This window comes from Muntiacus reevesi, chromosome 12 (genome assembly GCF_963930625.1).
Source record: "Muntiacus reevesi chromosome 12, mMunRee1.1, whole genome shotgun sequence".
Lineage (NCBI taxonomy): Eukaryota > Metazoa > Chordata > Mammalia > Artiodactyla > Cervidae > Muntiacus > Muntiacus reevesi.
In genome coordinates, this window is record NC_089260.1 from 15,494,648 (window position 1) to 15,514,346 (window position 19,699).

General features: G+C 39.3%; 1 protein-coding gene across 2 annotated transcripts in view; it reads right to left on the reverse strand.

Moving 5' to 3' along the window:
• Positions 1 to 19,699, reverse strand: part of STK3 (serine/threonine kinase 3) — a 288,786-nt gene that overhangs the window by 241,566 nt on the left and 27,521 nt on the right. For both annotated transcript variants that reach the window (XM_065903272.1, XM_065903271.1), the window contains exons 2-3: positions 4,317 to 4,397; positions 1,326 to 1,454 (exon numbers count right to left, since the gene is read on the reverse strand). In XM_065903272.1, the coding sequence (XP_065759344.1) occupies positions 1,326 to 1,454; positions 4,317 to 4,397 (210 nt within the window). The remainder of the gene's footprint in view (positions 1 to 1,325; positions 1,455 to 4,316; positions 4,398 to 19,699) is intronic.

Genomic DNA, 19,699 nt, shown 5'->3' on the forward strand with positions numbered 1-19,699 from the left:
ACATTCTCTCATCCCTCCATTTCTTCACCAGACTCACACTTCCTCAGCATTCCAGACCTCCTGACTCCTAGCTGAGGTAGGTGCCCTCCCTCCTTGTTCTTACATCTCCTCACATGTATAATGACTGCACTGTACTACAGCTATTCACTTAAGTATCTGTCTTCCCAACTAGATTACCAGCTCCTCAAGAAGAAAACCAATGTCTTAGTTTCCCTAGATCCTGTGACAATACCTGGTATTCCTAGATCCTGTGACAATACCTGGTGCACTAGGGATGTCTAGTAAATGTTTGCTGAATAAATGAAAGTTACATAAAACATGACTTTTAATTTTTGTTGTTTAGTTGCTCAGTTGTGTCTGACTCTTTGCGGCCCCATAGACTGCAGCACACCAGGCTTCCCTGTCTTTCACTATCTCCCGGAGTCAGCTCAAACTCATGTCCCTTGAGTCAGTGATACTATCCAACCATCTCATCCTCTGTCATCCCCTTCTTCTCCTGCCTTCAATCTTTCCCAGCATCAGGGTGCTTTCCAATGAGTCAGTTCTTCACATCAGGAGGCCAAAGTATCAGAGCTTCAGCTTCAGCATCAGTCCTTCTAATGACTATTCAGGGTTGGTTTCCTTTAGGATTGACTGGTTTGATCTCCTTGATGTCGAAGAGCCTCTTAAGAGTCTTCTCCAGCACCACAATTCAAAAGCATCAGTTCTTCAGCACTCAGCATTTTTATGGTCCAACTCTCATATCCATACATGACCACTGGAAAAACCAAAGCTTTGACTATGTGGACCTTTGTTGGCAAAGTGATGTCTCTGCTTTTTAATTCACTGTGTAGGTTTGTCATAGCTTTTCTTCCAAGAAGCAAGTATCTTTTAATTTCATGGATGCAGTCACCATCCACAGTGATTCTGGAGCCCAGGAAAACAGTCTGTCACTGTTTCCATTTTTCCCCATCTATTGGCAACCTCCTCCAGGAGTGTTTTTAATTATTTAAAACAAATTACAGCAAAAGGACTGTTAAATGACTTCTCCCTAATATCAAAAGCTAATTTTCACCTATAAATTTCCCCTGAAAATGAGAAAAGTGCTTGAGTATATTCTATCACCACATATTTGATTAAAGGTGACAAACTAATCATTTCTGCTTAGAACTGAAAGTCCTAAGACAACCCAACAAAGCTATTCTCATCTTTCTTGAAAGATAAGTCTCACTTCTGATGGGAAGTCAGAAGAAAAAACTAAGATGACTAAAGAATACATTTTATTGTACATGACTAGCAAAATTTATCAAAATGAAGGTAAATAAAGAAATAAAATCTCTTCATACCTGTCACATTGCTGCATTATGGAAATTTCTTTGATTATTTCCTGAAGATCTGATTCAACAGGTACTTGTTTAATTGCCACAACTTGACCAGATTCCTTATGTATTGCTTTAAATACACTTCCATAAGACCTAAAAGAAACCAAGACATTCCTTTATTATTTTTCTTTCAAACATCATAACTATTAGAGAAAGAGTCTGAGTGTTCACATGTAGTCTTTTCTAATTTAAAATACTATTCAATGGTGACAAATCAAATGAAATAAATCTTAAAAATAAATTATATCTTAGCCTTAATGCTTCAATTATAGACTTAAAATTCATTAACATCACCAAATTAACAGAAAAAGATTTGCTCTATTTCTTATGAATGAAAGAAATAGACTTACGGTTTGTCAACTCAAACAAGTGCAGCATTAAGAAGATATATAAAGGGAAGTTAAAAGAATGGAATATAGAATAAAAACAGCCAAAATCTCATGTTAGGAGAAAAGGCTGATCTCACCTTAAGCAAAATCATCCCCAAAATATCAGAGTCCCACGCCTGCCCAGGCTGCTTACAAGTAACTGAAACCTTCACCATGGGTTTGTGTGTGTGTGTGTGTGTGTGTGTGTGTGTGTGTGTGTGTGTATATTCCTAATTTACACACACGCACATATACAGGTAAACCCACTTTTCAAAAATTCACTTTACACCCCTTCATTTTTACAAAAGGCCTGGAATAACTAACACCTGTTTCACTAACCAGATGAAATCTGAAGAGGATTTACACTTTTACAAAAAAAGGTGAAAACAAAAACAACATTCAACATTTATTTTTGCAGGAGCCATTAGAGGGAGAAAGTACCATCAGCAGCAACAGTGGCACTGCCAAGCTCATTCCTAGAATCACACTCAGCATCTCAGCATCAAGCCACCATATCTCTGAGCTTTGTCTGAGAGGATCTGTGCTTTATCTCACAATTTATTTTGTGTAACCATTAGCAAGATGTAATATATCTGCTTCAGCTCCTCTGTCCATGGAATTCTCCAGGCAAAAATACTGGAGTGGGTAGCCATTCCCTTTCTCCAGGGGATCTTCCCAACCCATAGATCAAACCTGCAACTCTTGCATTGCAGGCAGATTCTTTATCATTTGAATCACCAGGGAAGCCCTTCTTTGCTTCATGTTTCAACTTAATAAAGGTTTCATAAGAATGCTCTACTTTCAGACAGCAAGGGAAATCTGTATCTCCCCCTTTGAAGCCATATATGTGTGTGTGTGTGTGTATATAAATATGAGTGTGTGTGTATAACCCCTCAAAAGCTAGTCTAGACTCAAGAACTAGATTAACTATTGCCAATTAAGCAACACCATCAGTCTCTTCTAAGGTCTTCCTCTCACTACAAAAGAAAACTGGGATCCACATTTCCCAGATTTCCCTTCCCTGAATGGATCCCACTTAAGAGTCTGACAATGAGAAGAACATTCACGAAATCCGAATGGCAAAAAGCTGAGGAAAGACCATCACTTTTCAAACACAGCTGCAGCAGATGCCTGACCAAATATCAGCTATACAGTGGTTTCCTGCTGAGCTTCTTGATAACCACCACACTGCTGCTGCAGACTAAGAGAGCTGGTGGGAGCATCTAAACGACTCTTAGGGATTCCAGAAGAGTCCATGTGAGCTTTTGAGAAACACCACTTCAGGGCTTCAAACTGAGATCTTTAGCACTAGCTTCTCTGAGCTTCAGTGACAGAGTCCATAACCTTTGCATCCCTGGCCTTTGCACAAGTCGTTTGAGCTCCAAATTTCATAATAAACTCTTATACCTGGAGTTCATAGAGTAACCTTTCTTTTCCTAACCATGATCTGCTACCAATAGTTTTGGGGAAGGAAGTGGTTCCAAGGGAAAGAATCTTAGGAAATGGGAATCTTGGATTAGTTCTTTCTTAGATTTAAAGATAGTAATGACTTAAATGCAAGGTACAAGCAGAACACTGATAGACTAAGGTATCTGATGGCAAAATAATTATTTAAATTATTATCCTTAGTTCCTGGAGTCTAGGGAAAGTTTTAGAAGATCAAGTACATGAATCAATTGAATGTTACAGTGAAAATAAGAGTACAAAAACTGTAGAATGGAATGGCTGCTCCTGACTAAGCTGGAAAAGTCATAAAACAAACCTGACAAGCTCAGGGCTTAAATTCCCAGGCCAAGACTGAGAGATCCAGAAAACTTCTGAATGCTTCGAAGAAAAATCTTATTTCTTACACGTCCAGGACTGAGACTTCTGAAACCCAAAATCTAATCTTGCCAGAAGCTGAATTACAATGCAAACTCAATTCACAACATCACCGGGTCTTACTGTTTCATTATGAGTTCTCTTTCATATCACTACTTAATATCCCTCTTCATTCTTTATCTGAATAGTAACTCCTCTTTACTCACTTACGATCTTTTAACTTTAATTTATGTGATATAAACATTGCCATTCACACTTTCTTTTTGATGTGGTTACCTCTTTCTTATCTCATGTCTCTAATAGGAAATACCACTATATGTCCACCCTTTGTATTAGGCCTCTTATAAACAGCATATAGCTAAGTTTTGCATTTTAATTGACCCTAATAGTCTGTCTACGGAAGAACTGACATTTAGTGAAAAATACATTTCACTTTATTCCTTCTAACTTAAATTTATCTTACTATTTTATATTTTTGTTTTCTCTATTTCCTTTTCCCTGTTCTTACTGATCTAATCTGTTTTGTGTTTTATGCCTTTATTACCTTGGAAGTTCTCCTATACTTTTGGTTTTTCATTATGGAGTATGATATTAGCTTGGGCTTGTCATATATGACCTCTGCTAATGTTCAGGTATTGATACATTCCCTCTATACAGTTACTGTTTAATTCAATCAAATATACTCTAGTGAAGGACTAATCTTACATGGTATGTTATAATTGTTCTGTCATTATCTAAAAGCTACTTTTCTATTTTTTGTACTTACCCTTCTCCCAGTTTCTCTAATACATCAAAAACTTCTTCAGGCTGTTTAGTCAAACTGTCTTCACTCAGCTTTTTTAGCTTACTAATGAGAAAAACAAAAGAAAAAGCATTTTCTGTAAGATATCTTTATATATTTTAAAATTTTAAGAGGCAATATATTCAGATGGTTCAAAACTCAAAAATACAAAAAAAGTATACAGTATATAGTCTCCTCACAATTCCTGTTCTTAAACTTCCCAGAAACATCGCAAAGAATAAGCACTTTTATTACCTTCCTGTAAAACCTTTATAAAAATATTTCTATTTCTCCCCCTTTTTAACACACAATATAGCATTTTATACACATGCTGTATATATACTTTTTACACACGCTGTTACATACTTTGATGTTTTCATACAACAACATAAAATCTCTGCTGGAGATCTCTACAACATAAATTCATAGAGAACATCTTCATTCTTTTCTTTTCTCTTAGCAATCCTTTACTTACAGATATCTAGGTTCCCTTTTGCCATTATAAACACTGCACTAAGTAAGCTTATAGGTAAGTCAGCTAATACATGTGCTTGCATATCTTTAGAATAAATTCCCAAACGTGAAACTGTGAGAGCAAGAAAATATATAAACACACAAAATATAGACGTTTGTGTGTGTGGCTCAGTCACTTCAGTCATGTCCAACTCTTTATGACCCTATGGAGTGGAACCCGCCAGTTTCCTCCGTTCAAGAGCACTGGAGTGGGTTGCCATACCCTCCTCCAGTGGATCTTCCTGACCCAGGGGTCGAATCCATGTCTCCTGCATCTCCTGCACTGCAGGCGGATTCTTTATCACTGAACCACTAGTGAAGCCCATACAGAAGTATACATATGATAAGTAAGTACATATACTATGACCATATTTCATAATATAAATTTAATAATGTAATAAAATCACTGTTATAATCACTAGATACTAATTATTAAAATTGATTGATTATATTATGGTATATTTTACCTACTACAATTGTACATTACGTCAATATATATGTATATTAATGGACACTAGCAAATTGCCCTCTGGGGACAATTTACACCAATTTACTTTCCTACCAGTAATACATGAGAAACCTTCTTTTCCCACAATTCCACCTATAGAGTACTAAACTCTATATCTGGATAGATACATTAAACTTTATATTTGGAAATATTTGGATTTCAGCCAATATATTAGGTAAAAACTTATAACTCAGATTTATTTTGCATTTCTCCTACTGTGAGTGAAGTTAAGCATCTTTTACTACAGTATGAAACAAAATCATCTATTCATGATCTCTGCTCCCTTTTCTTCTGGGTTTTTGGTCCTTTTCTTATCTGTACACAGAGATAAGAAAAGGTTCAGGCTGCAAATATTCCCATTTGTAGTGACTTTACTTATGAGTTTTTAGTTTTTATGGGCTACTTGACTGGTTGCCATAGAGAAAACTTTTTAATTTGTTTTTGCTTTTTTAAAAGTTATCCAAAGTATGGCATGGGCAGAAATATCTAGAAACAAGAAGCGAGAGACATTATACATGGTGTGTTTGACAGACCAAAAGTAATTCCATATGAATAAAGTAAAAGTGGTCAGGATGCAGAAGTAAAAAGAGTGAGGTTAAAAAGAGTCTGTAAACCATGTTAAGGAGCTCTGTTTTTAAAAGATCACCCCCCTGTAATCAAGAGGAAGAACATGCAACAAGCAACAGCAGAGAAGGAAAACTAGCAGGGAGTTGTTCAAAATACGGATGCAAAGAATATAGTAGCAGTGGCAATAAGAAGCGAGGGAAGACAAGCTAAGCAAGATACTGAGCAGGCACACTCAACAGAAAGTGGTTTTGATTAAATATGTGGAGATGCAAGAAAGAGAGAAGTTGAGAATGACTCTTAAGCCTTTGGTTTAAGCAAACGACTAGATGTAACGTTATTTACCAAACTAAAAAACGCAAGAAGCTTGAAGAGGAACGTGTTGGGTTTAACTCCTCTCATCCAAATGTAGATTTCCAGTAACCAACTGTTTATATGAATCCCAGGAGAGATCTGAATTGGCAATGTCATTTTTTGGTATCATGGTAAAGAATCTACCTGCAATACAGGAGACCCAAGTTCAATCCCTTGATCAGGAAGATCCCCTGGAGAAGGGAATGGCTACCCACTCCAGTATTCTTGCCTGGAGAATTCCATGGACAGAGGAGGCTGGCGGGCTATGGTCCATGGGATTGCAAAAGTCGGACACGACTGAGCAACTAACACACACACAGCACACAGATGAAGCCTAAGGTATGATGAGGGATAAAGCCATCAAGAAAATGTCTAAGAAGAAATAAGGATCAAAGAGAAAACAGACGGGGGAGGAGCCAAGATGGCGGAGGAGTAGGACGGGGAGACCACGTTCTCCCCTACAAATTCATGGAAAGAACAACTGAACGCTGAGCAAACTTCACAAAACAACTTCTGATCGCTAGCAGAGGACATCAGGCACCCAGAAAAGCAGTCCATTGTCTTCGAAAGGAGGTAGGACAAAATATAAAAGATAAAGAGAGAGACAAAAGAGCTAGGAACGGAGACCCGTCCCAGGAAGGGAGTCTTAATAGAGGAAGTTTCCAAATACCAGGAAACCCTCGCACTGGCGGGTCTGGAGGAAGTTTTTGAATCTCGGAGGGCAACCTAATTGGGAAAAAAATTAATAAAACCCACAGATTACATGCCTAAAAGCAACTCCCAGCTGAAAAGTACCCCAGACGCCGGCATCCGCCACCAGCAAGTGGGGGCAGAACGAGAGGAGCGGGCGGCATTGCTTAGGGTAAGGACCCGGCCTAATGCCCTGAGAGCAGTCGGAGGGAGCTTTCGTGAGATAGCAATTTAAACTGTGGGATAGCAAGAGAGAGAGAGAGAAAAGTAACCGGCCCAAACACACAGCCGGCGGTTCGCAGAACAAAGGGACTGAGCAATTCCAGAGAAGAGCTAGCCTGCGGCAGACCGGCCCATCCCCGCTGGAGGCAGGAGGCAGGAGGGAGGGGAAGGGGGCAAACTCGGCCCCAGAGACGGCATCCCCTGCCACACTGCAAACAGGCCTCCAGATTCTAACCAAAGACTTCCTGAGATTCTGGATGGTCGACATCTGCCAGTGGGGGGTGGTCCCGGCTAGAAGCCAGCTCCCGAGAATAGACACAAGCCGCACACACCCGACTGGCGCGCGGAAACTGAGGCTGGGACCGCGAGGGGAGAAGGCGCACCGCACCCGGGGAGAGGGCGCCCGTCAAGCTCCTGGCTGCCTGAGCTGCTCGGGCGGGGAAGCCACAAAACGCAGGCGCAACCAAGTCCGCGCTGTTATGGAATACCTGAAAACTGGAACCGCACGCAACGCAGAGCCCGCTCCATATAGAGCAGCCGGGAGCCAGAGCAGCGTAGACGGGGAGAGCACACACCCGTGAGCGGGGCAAACCCGGTGTGGCCGGAACACTGTGAGCGCGCCCCACACACAGCGATATCTGCCTGCAGCGCCCCTCCCTCCCCGCAGCGCGACTGAACAAGCGAACCTGAACAAGAGGCCACCTCCGCCCGCCTGTGTCAGGGCGGAAATTAGACACTGAAAGAGACCGGCAAACAGAAGGCAAATAAACAAAGGGAACCGCTTCAGAAGGGACCGGTGCAACAGATTAAAATCCCTGTAGGTAACACCGACTACACCGGAAGGGGCCTACAGATATCGAGAAGTGTAAGATGGAACGGGGAGCTACCTGAAACTGAGCCGAACCCACACTGACCGCAACAGCTCCAGAGAAATTCCTAGATATATTTTTATCTTTTTTTTTTAATTAAAAAAATTTGTTTTCTTTTATTTTTCTCCTTTATTTTCTTTTAAAATTCCCTATTACTCCCCCATTACTCCTTAACTTTCATTTTCATATATTTTTACTATTTTTTTAATTAGGAAAAAAAATCTTTTTGTTTTATTTTTTCTCTTTTCTTTTAAAGTCATCTATTACTCCTTAATTTCCATTTTCATTTCACTATAACCTTGCAAAAAAAAAGAGAGAAGCCCTATTTTTAAACCAAACTTCATATATATTTCTAAAATTTTTTTTGTTTTTAATACTGTATTTTTAAGAGTCTAACCTCTACTCTAGATTTTTAATCTTTGTTTTTCAGTATGTAATATAAATTTTGTACATCTAAGAATCCAATATCCAGTTCCCATTTTCATTCAGGAGTGTGTTGATTATTCTCTCCCACTTTTGACTCTCTGTTTTCTACCTCAGAACACCTCTATTTCCTCCCTTCCCCTTCTCTTCCCAATCCAATTCTGTGAATCTTTGTGAGTGTCTGGGCTACGGAGAACACTTTGGGAACAGAGAACTGCATAGATCTGTCTCTCTCCTCTTGAGTCCCCCTTTTTCTCCTCCTGCTTATCTCTATCTCCCTTCTCCCTCTCCTCTTCTTCATGTAACTCTGTGAACCTCTCTGGGTGGCCCTCACGGTGGAGAATCTTTTCACCATTAACCTAGAAGTTTTATTATCAGTGCTGTATGGTGGGAGAAGTCTTGAGACTACTGGAAGAATAAAACTGAAATCCAGAGGCAGGAGACTTAAGCCCAAAACCTGAGAACACCAGAAAACTCCTGACTACACGGAATATTAAGTAATAAGAGGCCATCCAAAAGCCTCCATACCTACACTGAAACCAACCACCACCCAAGAGCCAATAAGTTCCAAAGCAAGACATACCACACAAATTCTCCAGCAACGCAGGAACATAGCCCTGAGCGTCAACACACAGGCTGCCCAAAGTCACATCTAACACATAGACCCATCTCAAAACTCATTACTGGGCACTCCACTGCACTCCAGAGAGAAGAAATCCGGTTCCACGCACCAGAACACCGACGCAAGCTTCCCTAACCAGGAAACCTTGACAAGCCAATCGTCTAACCCCACCCACTGGGTGAAACCTCCACAATAAAAAGGAACCACAGACCACCAGAGTACAGAAAGTCCACTCCAGACACAGCAATCTAAACAAGATGAAAAGGCAGAGAAATACCCAACAGGTAAAGGAACATGAAAAATGCCCACCAAGTCAAACAAAAGAGGAGGAGATAAGGAATCTACCTGAAAAAGAATTTAGAATAATGATAATAAAAATGATCCAAAATCTTGAAAACAAAATGGAGTTACAAATAAGTAGCCTGGAGACAAAGATTGAGAAGATACAAGAAATGTTTAATAAGGACCTAGAAGAAATAAAAAAGAGTCAATTAAAAATGAATAATGCAATAAATGAGATCAAAAACACTCTGGAGGGAACTAAGAGAATAACAGAGACAGACGATCGGATAAGTGAGGTAGAAGATAAAATGGTGGAAATAAATGAAGCAGAGAGGAAAAAAGCAAAAAGAATCAAAAGAAATGAGGACAACCTCAGGGACCTCTGGGACAATGTGAAACACCCCAACATTCGAATCATAGGAGTCCCAGAAGAAGAAGACAAAAAGAAAGGCCATGAGAAAATACTCGAGGAGATAATAGCTGAAAACTTCCCTAAAATGGGGAAGGAAATAGTTACACAGGTCCAAGAAACCCAGAGAGTCCCAAACAGGATAAACCCAAGGCAAAACACCCCAAGACACATATTAATCAAATTAACAAAGATCAAACACAAAGAACAAATATTAAAAGTAGCAAGGGAGAAACAACAAATAACACATAAAGGGATTCCCATAAGGATAACAGCTGATCTATCAATAGAAACTCTTCAGGTCAGAAGGGAATGGCAGGACATACTTCAAGTAATGAAAGAGAATAACCTACAACCTAGATTACTGTACCCAGCAAGGATCTCATTCAGATATGAAGGAGAATTCAAAAGCTTTATAAAGAAGCAAAAGCTGAGAGAATTCAGCACCACCAAACCAGCTCTTCAACAAATGCTGAAGGATCTTCTTTAGGCAGGAAACACAGAAAGGCTGTATAAACATGAACCCAAAACAACAAGTAAATGGCAACGGGACCATAACCTATCAATAATTACCATAAATGTAAATGGGTTGAATGCCCCAACCAAAAGACAAAGACTGGCTGAATGGATACAAAAACAAGACCCCTATATATGCTGTCTACAAAACAAGGGACACATACAGACTAAAAGTGAAGGGCTGGAAAAAAATATTTCACACAAATGGAGACCAAAAGAAAGCAGGAGTCGCAATACTCATATCAGATAAAATAGACTTTCAAATAAAGGCTGTGAAAAGAGACAAAGAAGGACACTACATAATGATCAAAGGATCAATCCAAGAAGAAGATATAACAAATATAAATATATATGCACCCAACATAGGAGCACCGCAATATGTAAGGCAAATGTTAACGAGTATGAAAGAGGAAATTAATAGTAACATAATAATAGTGGGAGACTTTAATACCCCACTCACAACTATGGACAGATCAACTAAACAGAAAATTAACAAGGAAACACAAACTTTAAATGACACAATAGACCAGCTAGACCTAATTGATATCTATAAAACATTTCACCCCAAAACAATCAACTTCACCTTTTTCTCAAGTGCACACGGAACCTTCTCCAGAATAGATCACATCCTGGGCCATAAATCTAGTCTTGATAAATTCAAAAAAATTGAAATCACTCCAGTCATCTTTTCTGACCACAGTGCAGTAAGATTAGATCTCAATTACAGCAAAAAAAGTATTAAAAATTCAAACATATGGAGGCTAAATATCACGCTTCTGAATAACCAACAAATCATAGAAGAAATAAAAAAAGAAATCAAGATATGCATAGAAATGAATGAAAATGAAAACACAACAACCCAAAACCTATGGGACACTGTAAAAGCAGTGCTAAGGGGGAGGTTCATAGCATTACAGGCTTACCTCAAGAAACAAGAAAAAAGTCAAATAAATAACCTAACTCTACACCTAAAACAACTAGAGAAGGAAGAAATGAAGAACCCCAGGGTTAGCAGAAGGAAAGAAATCTTAAAAATTAGGGCAGAAATAAATGCAAAAGAAACTAAAGAGATCGTAGCAAAAATCAACAAAGCTAAAAGCTGGTTTTTTTGAAAAAATAAACAAAATTGACAAACCATTAGCAAGACTCATTAAGAAACAAAGAGAGAAGAACCAAATTAACAAAAATTAGAAATGAAAATGGAGAGATCACAACAGACAACACTGAAATAAAAAGGATCATAAGAGACTACTACCAGCAGCTCTATGCCAATAAAATGGACAACTTGGAAGAAATGGACAAATTCTTAGAAAAGTATAACTTTCCAAAACTGAACCAGAAAGAAATAGAAGATCTTAACAGACCAATCACAAGCAAGGAAATCAAAACTGTAATCAGAAATCTTCCAGCAAACAAAAGCCCAGGACCAGATGGCTTCACAGCTGAATTCTACCAAAAAATTTAGAGAAGAGCTAACACCTATCTTACTCAAACTCTTCCAGAAAATTGCAGAAGAAGGTAAACTTCCAAACTCATTCTATGAGGCCACCATCACCCTAATTCCAAAACCAGATAAAGATGCCACAAAAAAAGAAAACTACAGGCTAATATCACTGATGAACATAGATGCAAAAATCCTTAACAAAATTCTAGCAAACAGAATCCAACAACATACTAAAAAAAATCATACATCATGACCAAGTGGGCTTTATCCCAGGAATGCAAGGATTCTTTAATATCCGCAAATCAATCAATGTAATACACATTAACAAACTGAAAGGTAAAAACCATATGATTATCTCTATAGATGCAGAAAAAGCCTTTGACAAAATTTAACATCCATTTATGATTAAAACTCTCCAGAAAGCAGGAACAGAAGGAACATACCTCAACATAAAAAAAACTGTATATGACAAACCCACAGCAAGCATTACCCTCAATGGTGAAAAACTGAAAGCATTTCCCCTGAAATCAGGAACAAGACAAGGGTGCCCACTCTCACCACTACTATTCAACATAGTTTTGGAAGTTTTGGCCACAGCAATCAGAGCAGAAAAAGAAGTAAAAAGAATCCAGATAGGAAAAAAAGTGAAACTCTCGCTGTTTGCAGATGACATGATCCTCTACATAGAAAACCCTAAAGACTCTTCCAGAAAATTACTAGAGCTAATCAACGAATATAGTAAAGTTGCAGGATATAAAATTAACACACAGAAATCCCTTGCATTCCTATACACTAACAATGAGAAAACAGAAAGAGAAATTAAGGAAACAATACCTTCACCACTGGAACAAAAAGAATAAAATATTTAGGAGTATATCTACCTAAAGAAACAAAAGACCTATACATAGAAAACTATAAAACACTGATGAAAGAAATCAAAGAGGACACAAACAGATGGAGAAATATACCATATTCTCAAATTGGAAGAATCAATATTGTCAAAATGGCTATACTACCCAAAGCAATCTATAGATTCAATGCAATCCCTATCAAGCTACCAATGGTATTTTTCACAGAATTGGAACAAATAATTTCACAATTTGTATGGAAATACAAAAAACCTCGAATAGCCAAAGTAATCTTGAGAAAGAAGAATGGAACTGGAGGAATCAACCTGCCTGACTTCAGACCCTACTACAAAGCCACAGTCATCAAGACAGTATGGTACTGGCACAAAGACAGAAATATAGATCAATGGAACAGAATAGAAAGCCCAGAGATAAATCCACGAACCTATGGACACCTTATCTTCGACAAAGGAGGCAAGGATATACAATGGAAAAAAGACAACCTCTTTAACAAGTGGTGCTGGGAAAACTGGTCAACCACTTGTAAAAGAATGAAACTAGAACACTTTCTAACACCATACACAAAAATAAACTCAAAATGGATTAAAGCTCTAAATGTAAGACCAGAAACTATAAAACTCCTAGAGGAGAACATAGGCAAAACACTCTCCAACATAAATCACAGCAGGATCCTCTATGACCCACCTCCCAGAATATTGGAAATAAAAGCAAAAATAAACAAATGGGACGTAATGAAACTTAAAAAAGCTTTTGCACAACAAAGGAAACTATAAGCAAGGTGAAAAGACAGCCCTCAGATTGGGAGAAAATAATAGCAAGCGAAGAAACAGACAAAGGATTAATCTCAAAAATATACAAGCAACTCCTGAAGCTCAATTCCAGAAAAATAAATGACCCAATCAAAAAATGGGCCAAAGAACTAAACAGACATTTCTCCAAAGAAGACATACAGATGGCTAACAAACACACGAGAAGATGCTCAACATCACTCATTATCAGAGAAATGCAAATCAAAACTACAGTGAGGTACCATTACACACCAGTCAGGATGGCTGCTATCCAAAAGTCTACAAGCAATAAATGCTGGAGAGGATGTGAAGAAAAGGGAACCCTCCTACACTATTGGTGGGAATGCAAACTCATACAGCCACTATGGAGAACAGTGTGGAGATTCCTTAAAAAACTGGAAATAGAACTGCCATATGACCCAGCAATACCACTTCTGGGCATACACATCAAGGAAACCAGATCTGAAAGACACATGTGCACCCCAATGTTCATCGCAGCACTGTTTATAATAGCCAGGACATGGAAGCAACCTAGATGCCCATCACCAGATGAATGGATAAGGAAGCTGTGGTATATATACACCATGGAATATTACTCAGCCATTAAAAAGGATTCATTTGAATCAGTTCTAATGAGATGGATGAAACTGGAGCCCATTATACAGAGTGAAGTAAGACAGAAAGATAAAGACCATTACAGTATACTAACACATATATATGGAATTTAGAAAGATGGTAACGATAACCCGATATGCAAAACAGAAAAAGAGACATAGATGTACAGAACAGACTTTTGGACTCTGTGGGAGAAGGCGAGGGTGGGATGTTTCGAGAGAACAGCATCGAAACAGTATATTATCTAGGGTGAAACAGATCACCAGCCCAGGTTGGATGCTTGAGACAAGTACTCAGGCCTGGTGCACGGGGAAGACCCAGAGGGATGGGATGGGAGGGAGGTGGGAGGGGGGATCGGGATGGGGAATACATGTAAATCCATGGCTGATTCATGTCAATGTATGACAAAAACCACTACAATGTTGTAAAGTAATTAGCCTCCAACTAATAAAAGTAAATGGGGGAAAAAAAAAGAGAGAGAAAAGAGACCCTAGGAAAACATCAATAATTAAGAAATGAGGTCATGAAGGACAAGAAAGTAGTACTTGACCACTTTCAAGAATGCTACTGAAAGTTCAAACAACTTGAAAATTTGAAAGTGTCTGTTACAGGACTTCCACTTCTGACTACAAGGAAATAAGAGGATATTATCTGTCTGCTGCAAACAGCCAAAAAACTTAAAAAAAAAAAAAAATATATATATATATATATAAAATGGGAAACTATTTTCACAAATTAGATATCAGACATTTCAGGACTGTGATCCATAACAAAAGGAAAAAAAAATAAGAAAAGTCCTGCTATCGCCCAGGCTTTACATCTAAAGCTATATGGGCTATATGGGCTATATCCAAAATGTTGCACAGTGAGAGAGAAATTCAAAGAGTCCAACAATTTCGCAGAGTTAAAAAAACAAAGATGAGAGTTTGGAGAGGCAAGGCAAATAAAATTTACACTACAGAATACCTGTGAGAAAAGAGGTATACTGAGAAAGAAATCCACCAATCTACCGAACAGTTCCCTTGACTATTTAGCTGAATGCCAACCTGTACATGCTTACAAAAACATGCTACAAAGCCCAACAAAATCAATTTCCTAAAGGGGAAAAAAAAGATTTTTAAGAAGAACAACTCCCAGAGATCACACAAGGCTGAGAATCTTTCCCACCAACAATAGTTAAGTCAACAATAGTTATGAGAATACATCCCAGAACAGCCTTGTTTTACGAGAGAGACTGCATTACCAAAACATAAAGTCTACTTTGCGTGAGTACATACTCAGTTGTCCAACTCTTTGTGACTTCATGGACTGTAGCCCACCAGACTCCTCTGACCATGGATTCTCCAGGCAAGAATACTGGAGTGGGTTGCCATGCCCTCCTCAGGGGATTTTCCTGATCCAGGAATTGAACCTGTGTCTTCACTGCAAGCAGACTCTTTACTGAGCCAGCAGTAAAGCCGAAAGGCTACTTAGACTTCCCAAAAGGAGCTTAAAAACAGGCTTCAAAAGCACTGAGCCAATCTTAACTGCCTACCAGAACAAGTCTATAGAGGCATACCTTCTTTTATTATGTTTTGCAGATACTGAGGTTTTTTTGTTACAAAACTAAGGTGTGTGGCAACCCTGCACAAAACAAGACTTATTGGTACCATTTTTCCAACAGCATTTGCTCACTTTGTGTCATGCGTCACATTTTGGTAATTTTCACAGTATTTCAAACTTTTTCATTATTATTATGCTTTTATAATGATCTGTACTCAATGATCTTACATGTTACCATTGCAATGTGTTTTGGGGTTCCATGAACTGCACCCATATGAGCCTAATAAATGTTATCTGTGCTGACTGCTCCACCAACTGGCCATTCCCCATCACTCTCCCTTTTCCTTGGGCCTCCTTATTCTGAGACAAAACAATATCGAAATTAAGCCAATTACTAACTCTAAAACAACCTCCAAGTGTTCAAGCAAAAAGAAGAGTCACCCATTTCTCACTTTAAATTAGAAGCTAGAAATGATTAAGCTTAGTGAAGAGGTTTGTCAAAAGTTGAGATAGGCCATAAGCCAAGCCTCCGGTGCTAAACAGTTACCCAAGTTGTGATTGCCAAGCAAAAGTTCTTTCCTGTTGTTTGATTTATTTTTAATGGGAGGATAATTGCTGTACAGTGTTGTGTTGGTTTCTTTCATACATCGGCATGTATCAGCCTTAGATATACACATGTCCCCTCCCTCTTGAAACTCCCTCCCACCTCCCATCCCTCTGGGTTGTCACAGAGCATCGGTTGAGCTCACTGAGTCATAAGGCAAATTCCCACCGGCTATCTACTTTACATGCGGTAATGGGTGTGTTTCAGTACTACTCTCTCAACGCTTTCCACTCTCTCCTTCCCTCGCTGTGCCCACAAGTCTGTTCCCTATGTCTCCTGCTGCCCTGCAAGTAGGTTCATCACTACAATTTTTCTATTAATAGATTCCATATATGTGCGTTAATACATGATATTTATTTTTCTCTTTCTGACTTACTTCACTCTGTACAACAGGCTCTAGGTTCATCCACCTCATCAGAACTCACTCAAATGTGTTCCTTTTTATGGCTGAGTAATATTCTATTGTATATATGTACCACAACTTCTCTATCTTATTCATCTGTCAATGGACAGCTAGGTTGCTTTCATGTTTGGCTATTGTAAATAGTGCTTCAATGAATGTTGGGGTACATGTGTCTTCTTTTAGAACTGTGGTTTTCTCAGGGTATGCGGCCAGTAGTGGGATTTCTGGGTCATATGGTACGTTATTCCTAGCTTTTTGAAGAAATCTCCATACTGTTCTCCATAGCAGCTGTATGGGAAAAGTTCTTGAAGAAAAGTTAAAGCACTACTCCAGTGAACACACAAACAGTAAGAAAACAAAACAGCCTTGCTGCTGCTGATAAGGAAAAGTTTTAGTAGACTGGTTAGATCAAACGAGCCACAGCATTACCTTAAACCAAAGCTTAATCCAGATCAAAGCCCTGATTTTCTTCACATTTATGAATCTTTACCAGCTAAGCCACAAGGGAAAGCCATCTATGAAGACAGAGAAAAGTAAAGCAGTGGCAAGAGGAAAGTCTATAGCTAGCAAAGGGTGATTCATGGGTTTTAAGGAAACAAGCCATCTCCATAACATGAGAGTGCAAGGTGAAGCAGAAAGTACTCATGTAATGCTGCAGCAAGTTACACAGAAGATCCAGCAAGATGCAGGCACCTGCACTAAACAAGATCAGGACATCCAGTCCCATCACCTCATGGCAAATAGATGTGGAAGAAGTGGAAACAGTGACAGATTTCATTTTCTTGGGCTCCAAAATCACTGGACAATTAATGCAACCATGAAATTAAAAGATGCTTGCTCCTTGGAAGAAGTGATGTGAGTGAAAGTGGCTCAGTCATGTCCAACTCTTTGTGACCCCATAGACCATACAGTCCATGGAATTTTCCAGGCCAGAATACTGGAGTGGGTAGCCTTTCCCTTCTCCAGGGGATCTTCCCAACCCAGGGATCGAATCTAGGTCTCCCACATTGTAGGCAGACTCTTTACCAGCTGAGCCACAAGGGAAGCTCAAGAAATGGAATAGGTAGCCTATCCCTTCTCCAGCAGATCTTCCTGACCCAGGAATTGTACCAGGGTCTCCTGCATTGCAGGTGGATTCTTTACCAACTGAGCTATCAGGGAACCCTTCTTTGGAAGAAAAACTATGACAAACCTAGACAGCAGAGAAATCAATTTGCCAACAAAGGTCTGTATAGTCAAAGCTATGGTTTTTCCAGTGGTCATGTGTGGGAGTGAGAGTTGGACCATAAAGAAGGCTGAGCACCAAAGAACTGATACTATTGAATTGTGGTGCTGGAGAAGACTCCCTGAGAGTCCCTTGGACTGCAAGGAGATCAAACCAGTCCATCCTAAAGGAAATCAGTCCTGAATATTCATTAGAAAGACTGATGCTGAAGCTGAAGCTCCAATATTTTGGCCACCTATGCAGAGCCGACTCATTGGAAAAGACTCTGATGCTCAGAAAGACTGAGGACAGAAGGAGACAGGGACAACAGAGGATGAGATGGTGGGATGGCATCATCAGCTCAATTGGACATGAGTCTGAGAAAACTCCAGGAGACAGTGAAGGACAGGGAAGCCTGGCATGCTGCAGTCCACAAGGTCACAAAGAGTCTAATGCACCTTGGGGACTGAACGACAACACTAAACAAAAGATGTCCAGTGTAGATTCAACAGCCTTATATTGCAAGAAAATACCATCGAGGACTTTCACAGCTAGAGGGGAGAGGTCAACACCTGGCTTCAAAGCTTCACAGGACAAGAGCTAATGAAGCTGGTGAGTTTAAGTTGACACCAATGTTCATTTACCCTCTGAAAATCCTAGGGTGCCTAAGGATTATGCTAAATCCACTCTGCCTGCACTCTGTAGGTAGAATAATAAAGCCTGAATGACAATTCATCTGTTTTACAACTGAATATTATAAGCCCACTCTTGAGACCTGCTGCTCAGAAAAAAAAAGATTCCTTTCAAAACATTACTACTCATTGACAATGCACTTGGTCACTCAAGAGCTCTTTGAAAATGCACAAAGATAATACTGTTTTCCTTCCTGCTAACACAAAGTCCATTCTGCAGCCCATGATCAAGGAGCAATTTCAAATTTCAAGTATTATTATTTCTATATATATTTCATATATAGCCTTATGATATGTATTTCATAAGGCTATAGGTGCCATAGATAGTGATTTCCTTGATAGCTCTGGGCAGAGTAAACTGAAAACTTGGAAAGGATTCCCCAATCATAAGAACATTAATGATTCAAAGGAAGAGGTCAAAATATCAACATCAAAATGGTTTGAAAGAACTGAGCAGAAATCTCAGGGATGACTTTGAGGGGTTCAAGACTTCAGTGGAGAAAAATATTGCAGATGTGATAGAAACAGCAAAAGAACGTAATTTAGAACTGGAACTTGAAGATGTGCCTGAACTGCTATAATCTCATGATAAAACTTTAGCAGATGAGGAATTGTCTCTTATGAATGAGCAAAGAAAGTAATTTCTTGAGAAAGAATCTACTCCTGGTGAAGCTGTTGCAAAGACTGTTGAAATGACAACAAAGGATGTAAAATATGGCATAAACTTTAGTTGATGAAACTGTAGCAATGTTTAAAAGGACAGACTCCAATTTTGAAAGAGGTTCTACTGTGGGTAAAATGTTATCAAGCCCAGCACTGCATGCTACAGAGAAATGGTCTGAGAAAGAGAGTAATCGATGTGGAAAACTTCACTGTTGTCTTATTTTAAGAAACTGCCAAGCAACACCAACTTTCAGCAACCACCACCCAGATGAGTCAGCAGACATGAACATCAAGGCAAGATCCTCCACCAGCAAAAAGATTACATCTTACTGAAGGTTCAGATGATGGTTTGGAGACGGCAATGACAACCCACTCCAGTACTCGTGCCTGGAAAATCCCATGGACGGAGGAGTCTGGTGGGGTACAGTCCACAGGGTCGCGAAGAGTTGGACACGACTGAGCGACTTCACTTTCACTTTTCACTTTCATGCATTGGAGAAGGAAATGGCAACCCACTCCAGTGTTCTTGCCAGGAGAACCCCAGGGACAGGGGAGCCTGGTGGGCTGCTGTC